Here is a 7,897-nt window from a genome sequence, read left to right as displayed (position 1 = left end):
CCCTCCCCCCGCAGTACGCCCCGCCCCCACCCCCGGGAGAGAGCGGGGCAGCCCCGGCCCGGGCAGGGAAGCCCTGGAACCCCGCCCCTGCTCTGCCACTATCAAGATGGCGTCCAAATCCGTCACGCGCTGCTGCGACGCTCTAGCTCGCCGTCTCATCTCAATGATCTGCGGGCGTGTCTCTATGGCAACGGCATCGGTTGCCGGCCGGAGCGTTTAGCGGAGCGGGACGAGCGGAAGTCGCCGCCGGGACCTGTCCAGAGGGACCGGAAGTGCCTGGCAGGAGGAAGCTAGGTTGCCCTGGTAGCAGAGGAGTCTGGCCTGGAGGAGCCCTCCCCTCCCCCCGCGCCCCAGAGACTCGGCGGGGCCGACCCCGTCCTCGCGCTTCCGGGTCCCGGCCCCTCCCCCACCCGCGGGGCCCCTGGGCTCGTCCCCCTCGCTGCTCCCCGAGCCCTGCGGGGCCCCGCCATGGACCTGGCTCCTGCCATGACCGACATGTACGACCAGGCGCTGCTGGGCATCCTGCAGCACGTGGGCAACGTCCAGGAGTTCCTCGGCGTCCTCTTCGGCTTCCTCTACCGCAAGACGGACTTCTACCGCCTCCTGCTGCGGCCGGACGACCGGCTGGGCTTCCCGCCCGGGGTGGCGCAGACCATGGCCCTCAAGGTAACCCGGGGCCTCGCCAGGGGCCGGGTTCCCTGCAGCCAGGCGGAGTTTTTACCCTCCTGGCTGTAAGAGGAGCTGTTCGGCCAGGGGGTCGCTGACGTCTGCCTGAGTCTGCAGGCAGCCTTAGACAAAGGCTCGGGCAGATATGAACTGGGCCATGCCTCCCGCCCCTTTGCAAGTGCCGCAAGCCCCAACCATCTCTATCCCAACTGCCAGAACTTCCAGCTTCCCCATGGCACCTTCAGCGGTGTAGTTCTGCCCTGTTAGTCCAGGATGAACCGAGAGAACAGAAAGGATGGGGACAGCATTGCATTAATGACTCTCACACCAGAATTTGAGTGGGCCAGCATAGAGCCTTGTCGGTTTCCCTCACAGAGTATAACAGTTGTTGTTCATGACACTGACACCCTGAGGGTTGGACCAGCCCTTCATCAGTTGTTCTCATGATGTATAGTGGTGGTTAGTGGCATTCTTACACCAGGGTCTGAGTGGGGCCAGCTGTGTTACATGAGCAGTTTGCACATGGCCAGTGACTCCCTAGCAAAGGGTGGAGTTACTATTTGTATTTATTTTTCAAGCTTCTAGAAATGTTTGCCAGTCCACAACCAAATAAAGACCCAGGCCTTGCTCTGGGGAGTGTACAGTCTGTGTGCCGTGACACAAGTGAGCCCTGTAAACACCCAAAGGGGATGGCGAGGGGAGGATGATTGTGAGGTTGATCAGTACAGAGCTGATTGTTTAATTCCTTTGTTATTTGCAGGTTACGTTGCTCTCCTGTCATGTCTTAGAGGTTCTACATCAAAAGTGAGGTTTTGGGAGGAATTGGAATGAGGGGAGATAGGTTTGAGGAGAAGAGACGAAGGGAGGATCACGGTTGGTGCTGCTGTTGGAGAGGAGGGCACATGAAGGATCACTTCAGAGATGTGGGCAAGGGCAGCATGATGGAAGAGGATAAGAAGTTTGAATGTGATGCACAGTACAGTGGAGAGCCAGTGGAATGATGCATGGTGGGTGAACTCCTGAGAGGAATGGGCATGAGAGGATCTTGACAGCAACATTTTGCACACACTGGAGGGGATAAGGTTGGTGTTAAAAATGCCTGACAGAGTGATTGCAGTAGCCAAGGCAAGAGGAGAAGTCAGAGTGATATTGACAGAGAAGGGGGGGAATTTGAGAGACACTTTTGGAGAGAAAAGCGCGTGGATCTGACCATAGCTTGGCTGAGAGGGAGGGATCGAAGACCTCTACTTTAGGTTTCAGTGTCAATATTTACCAGTTGGTTTGACAGGTTTGTTATTTATACAGCATTACAGAGGTGTGCTTGATGTCTTAGAAATCAATAGTCTATAAAAGTTCCCTCACCCAAGGCTATTCTGTTCTAAGTAAGTTGAAAAGGAGCATTGTCTAGTGGTTGGAGCAGAGGGCTAGGGGTCAAGAGATTTGGAACTGTATTCTTGGCTCTGTCACTAACTTGCTTTGTGACCTTCAGCAAGTGGATCCCCTCCCCCGGTTAAAATAGACTCTTAATTATCTACAGTACCTTACAGGCATGTATGGCTCGGTGCATGTTTGCAAAGGATTCTGGGACTCATAAAAGCCCCTCGAGAAGTGTCAGATATTAAGTATTTCTTATCATAATAAAGTTTTAAGGAACTGGAAATTGCCTGCTACACATGTGCATTCATTTTCAATTAACAATTTAATGCTGAGTATAATGTTCCAGTGAGGTGCAGGACAAGCATGCCTTATCTGAAAGTGCACATTTGAAATAAACACAGCCCCATTTAGTATGGTGTTTATGTGAAGGCATAAATGTGCTATGCTGGCACAGACACTAATCTTAAATACCCAGCCTGCAAAGTGGCCAAATTAGTGATGCTGTGGAAAGTTTGAAATCACCTTGCTTTAGAGAAAGCTCTCTCTACTTGGAGCTGGTACTCCAGAGTTGCAGGCAAGCAGCATAGAAGTGACCTGCAGAGAGGAGCAAAAATGGATTTGTGCCTTTATTACTGAGTCATGACGGACAAAGGAGACCTGGAAGTTATTTTGTTCCTTCTTGTTATTAACGTTGAAGCCTTGCCTTCCTTGCCTTTTGCTGGAGGACCAGAGAACTGGTGTGGGAGTTTTCTCATCCCCCCCAGTGGAATGGACAGATGTATTTTTCAGGGAGAGCATTCACTCCAAGTGTTTTACAGGAGTCTACGTTAAATTGGTGTGAACAAAAATAGAGGCAAACTAACGAGTTTTAAACAGTCTGTTACTGAAATATCGGGTCCACCTAGCTGAGAGCCAATAACAGCCAGACAGGGATAAGGAAGAGTAGCTTTATTCTGCAGAAGAAAGGAGAGCTTTGCACCTTGGTACAAAAACTCTGTCTTACACACATTTTACAGATCCTTTATACACATTCAGACAAAGGTCCTTGCAGTGTTAACACTTGATTGGTGGTGGTCAGACCCGTGCTTTTGCTATCTGGTCAGTGAAAACCGGCTTGGGACCAGCTCCAACTACCTTAAGGCCTTGAAGGGAAAACAGTTGAAAAGTTCAGGCTACTGTGTACTTGAAGTGTCTGCTTCCCCCCTAATGGCCGCTGGTTGACATAAAGGCTGCTCTGTTAAGGGGGGGTCACTAGTAACTTTCACAAGTCTGATTAACAATCCCCTTTCCTCTCAATTGCTCAGGTTACAGGTCTCTTGTGATGTTATAATCTCATTAGTTCTCCAAGCAGTTCTCCAGGAAAACCAGGGAAGGCAATGTCTGATATTTCTAATGTTCAAAAAGACAGTTTAAAAAACCAGGTAACCCCCTCTTTGAGTAAACAGGCGGCTTTTCAGGGCTTTAGGCAGCATAAAGTAGCAAACAAAGCCCATACCCGTTGTTTCCTTTGCAGATCACGTTTCAATAAACAGGGTCGTACTGAGGGGGAGGAGCCAAGGGGCATGAGAGGACCACATAGGCAGTGGGCTTGTACTAGGGTTGGTGATGGTGGAGTGCACAAGGAAGCTGTGTCACTGTAGTTCTGTGCTTCCCTGCCCAGCTGCAGTAGCTACTCAGAGCAACTCCCTCTCCGTCCTTCTAATGCTGCTGCCTCTCTCACCACAGCAGCTTGAGAGCAGCATCCCTGCTTTCCAGAAAATGGAACAGAGTGCACCTGCCATTGCTTTTGATAGAGCACTGAGATCTGCAGAGACCTCGGCTCCTAACATCATACATTGCAGCTTAACATTGCATTATGGGGTTCAGCTCCTGTCCCCGCTGCTTTGATGGCAGAAAGGGGACAAAACAGCCCCCTGGGGAATATCTTCAATACAGGGCTGGCATAGACCCCCATGTGCAGCCCCTGCCATTAGAGACTGCTGGCGAGTAGCCAGAGATGGTAAGGGGAGTCATTCCAAGAATTCTGAGCTTCAGAGAAGCCATTAATAACTGTAGCCAACTTCTGTAAGTTAGAGCAGACCCTGTCCAAAGTCATGCTAGGGGCTGTGCTGTCTGCAGGGGCAGCCCAGAATCCTGTGTGTGCAAAGGAGGTATAAAGCCCCCTTTGCCCTCCCCCTGCTTGTGCTGCGCGACCCAAGGCAAGTACAGAATCTCATCCCTGGACTTGTAGCCTGTGAGCCCCCAAAGGTGAGGGTGCCTGTAGACCCCACTGGAGAACTCTGCAGCCTGTGCTAGGAATTAGGTAGAGAAGTTGCTGTGCACATGGAGCAGCCCAATGAGGTGACAGACTAGTAAGTGTTACGGCCTGTTGAGGAGAGAATGTGTATCTTCTAAATGAGAAACTGTGTCATGTTCCCCCCCGAGGAGTAGCTCAGGTCTAATGACTGCGTGAGAACAAACCACTGCACAGTAGCCTAAATCTTAATTTCCCCAGAGAGAGGCCATTCTGGGCTCCGGCTTCAGTCACTTCCAGGACATGCTGTTTTTTTCCACTAGCCATGGGCATTCAGAGCCGAGACACTGCTCCCAATGGTACTGTGCTGCAGACCAGTTCAGAGGTCACCCTCCCTTCTCAGCTCAGGATTTTGGGTCCTGTCCTGATTTAAAGGGCACGGTCTGAGCCGTGTCTCTGAATGCTCTGCCTTGGGCTGGTTTGTGTTTCATGATTGAAATGCAGCTGGCCGAGTGGGTCTCTATGAATAGCACATGTGAGTCACTCGCTGGGATTCTTATGGAGCGGCCGTGCCTGGTTTCAGGCTGTGGCTTCACTAATATGCTCTTCTCCGAGGGAGCTGCTGGTGGCAATGTCACTCCTTTCGAGAGAGCTCTGCCCTTCTGACTGAGCCCGCCTGTAGCCTGGCTCCTCCGTCCAGTGTCTATTCCCAGGACTGCTGACTTCTCTAGAACTGTGGCAATGTTACTTCCGTCAGCTTTCTGCTAGCCTGACCGGGCAGCAGTACTAGCAGGTATGGATTTAAGAACAAAAGCCCAGTGAGCATGTGAACTGAGGAGTTTGGAGGGGAGGAACCAGTGTGGGGTTAGGGTAGGGGTGAGGTGGTACAATTGGAGAAGTAGCCAAGACCAGGTGGGTTGGGGAGTGGCAAGATTGCACCTGAAGACGAAGGCAGGCCTGATGCAGGTTGGAAACTGCTGGCTTCTCTAATCACCCCTCCTTTGGCCTCTCTTCTGATCTTCCACCCCCCCAGTAGCCTCCCACTCTGTTTTACACACACACAATGCCAACCAACCCATTTCTGTTTTAGATTAAAAAAGAGAAAGAACCAATATAATGTTGTTTGTGAGAGAGAGAGAGAGAGAGAACGGTGTACGTGTCTCAGGGTAACTGCAGCCACAGTGAGCTGCCTCAGAGCAATGACCCCACTGGAGGTTTCCTACTTAGGTACAGTCCACGGAAAATGGAAGAATACATTTGCTTATTCCTGTGTCACCTAAAGAATCTGTCAGCTCACTGCTCCAGGCAGGCATGCTTTCTGTCACCAGTTTCCTGTTAGAAGCAGTGCTATACTGAACTAGTGTCTCTTTTCCAGTCTCAGTGCCTCTAGTGTCAAGGTGCAAACCCTGCACCATGTCTGCTTCTGAGATAGACGCATATTACACCTCTACCCCGTTATAACACAACCCGATATAACACGGGTTCGCATATAGCGTGGTAGCAGCAGGGCTCTGGCGGCGCTTTAAAGGGCCCGGGGCTCTGGCTGCTGTGGGGAGCCCCGGGCCCTTTAAATCACCATTGGAGCCCTGCCGCCGCTACCCCAGGGCTGCAGCAGCGGGGCTTGCTGGTGATTTAAAGGGCCTGGGGCTCCCCAAATCACCGCTGGAGCCTTGCCCCCCTACCCCAATATAACGGCGTTTCACCTATAACACGGTAGGGATTTTTGACTCCCCACAACCGTGTTATATTGGGGTAGAGGTGTAGCTGTGGATTGATGGCTTGGCTGCCTGCTTGTTTGCTTGATTAGCTTTATCTCTTTCAGGCATTCAAGAACTTTGAACACCTGGCCCGTCAGGATGATGAGAAGAGGCAGCGGGAGCTTGTGGAGAAGATGAGGAAAAGGGAGGAGGAAGCGGCAGCGGAGAGGATGAAAGTGCCTGCTGTAGCTCAGGAAGTTGAGATCCACTCGGCACCAGAGCCAGTCCCTGGCCCAGATGATGGGGCTGCCGCCAGGCCTCAAGAGCCCACTGCAGCAGAGGAGACAGCCGAAGCGGCGGACAGCTCTGCGGCCACAGAGCCACCAGGAGCAGCTGCCCCAGTGGAGTCCCAGCCATCAGCATTGCCCAAGTATGGGTCTCTTGTTATGGTACTTCCCTTGTGTCCGTTGCAAGCCTAAGCAGCTCATTCTGAATAGAGTCTAGTCCTCAGTCCTAGCTCATGAGGTAATGGGGTTGTGGGAAGGTTGCACTTCTCCAGGGTGGTGTTTAGATTCTTCCCAACAGAGATCATTGTGTTGTGGGGACACAGGACAGCCCCAGCCTTGTCAGGCCCATCAGTCAGAGGAGGTGACATGGATTCACAGAAGCATGGCAAAGTCTTCAGATTTGATTTCTTTGCTCCTTTGTGCGCACTTCAGTCTGTCTGCTCTCTTCTCTCCTCTAAGCAGAGGAGGTGGTCTGTTAGCACCTCCCTCTTCACAACACTGCAGTACAATTGTTTGCTCAGCCAAGTCGCTAGGCCTTCCTCCCCCATGGTCAGCTCACACACAGTCGAGACAAGGCCACAAAGCATCTTTTTTCTCCCAATATGGGATGTGGTGCTGCTTGTGCATCTCCACGGACTCTACTACTTGACTGTGTTTCAATGCATTCAGGGAAAACCTTGTCAGCTATCCCATAATGCCTCGGGAAGTTAAGTGCCCAACTCCCATTGCTTTCAAACTCCCTCAGTCCACCTTGAGCACTCTGGCCATGCACCGAGAGCAGAGACACGTGGGGCAGTTCACTCTGGGAGGTTACCACACAGAGAACTGGGAGCAGGGAGGACCAGCCAAACTAGTTATACCAGCGCAGTTAGGGTCCAACTTCACAGCAAAACAAATGACCTTGTCCCAGCCTAGGCTGCAGGCCTGGGTGCACACCAGCTGATTAATCAAGCCATATATAAAGCTGATTGTGTGAGCTGCAGTGTCAATGGGACCAGAAGGTCAGGTTGTTTTCTTTTGTTCCTTGGGGTTTCTCTCTCCCCTGTGGAAGATCTCCCTGGCTCAGGCCAAGGCCAGCGCATACATTCCAGAGCAAAGCTGGACTCTCTTCATTTTTGAACTGGCCAGTTTTTAAAGCCTCTGTGCAGATGTCTGTTACCCCTGTGTGAGTGAGGAGCATTCTGCTGGCCTGGGCTCTCCTAAAACAATGGCAAATGACCCTTTGCAAGGCTAAGTCAAAATGTCTCCCCTTTCCTAGAGTGATTTTGTGGGGAGGAGCTGTGTCTGTTTCAGCTGGGCTCTGCTCCAAGTAATACCCTCTTGTCTCTCTGGAGGAACTGTTCTAGAATGTTGAGTGATCTAGAAGCACAGCTACTGCTGGGAATATATCAGGGCAGATTCTTTGGATAGCTGGCTGCCCTGCCCAGCCCATACAAACCACAAAGACCAGGGGATGTGAGGATGGTGGAGAGGGATTGGATGGTGCAGGGGACAGATGATGGCATATAAAGCATTTTGCCTCTAGATCAGCCATTCAGATCTAGAGCAGATTAACGAGGGAAAGTTGTTACCAGTTGGTGGCTCTTTAACTGCCTTTGTGAAATGAAATTCAGTATGATAATTAATGGACAGGTGTC

General features: G+C 51.5%; 1 protein-coding gene across 1 annotated transcript in view; it reads left to right on the top strand.

Moving 5' to 3' along the window:
• Positions 1–266: 266 nt before the first annotated feature.
• NUDCD3 (NudC domain containing 3) overlaps positions 267–7,897 on the top strand; it is a 54,436-nt gene continuing 46,805 nt past the window's right edge. Inside the window, exons 1-2 of the mRNA XM_054018221.1 lie at positions 267–666; positions 6,099–6,403. Coding sequence (XP_053874196.1) covers positions 469–666; positions 6,099–6,403 — 503 coding nt within the window. The 5' untranslated portion in view covers positions 267–468. The remainder of the gene's footprint in view (positions 667–6,098; positions 6,404–7,897) is intronic.

This window comes from Malaclemys terrapin, chromosome 2 (assembly GCF_027887155.1).
Source record: "Malaclemys terrapin pileata isolate rMalTer1 chromosome 2, rMalTer1.hap1, whole genome shotgun sequence".
NCBI classification, from domain to species: Eukaryota; Metazoa; Chordata; order Testudines; family Emydidae; genus Malaclemys; species Malaclemys terrapin.
The sequence above is the reverse complement of the archived record's forward strand: the minus strand, read 5'-3'. Positions and strand labels throughout refer to the sequence as shown.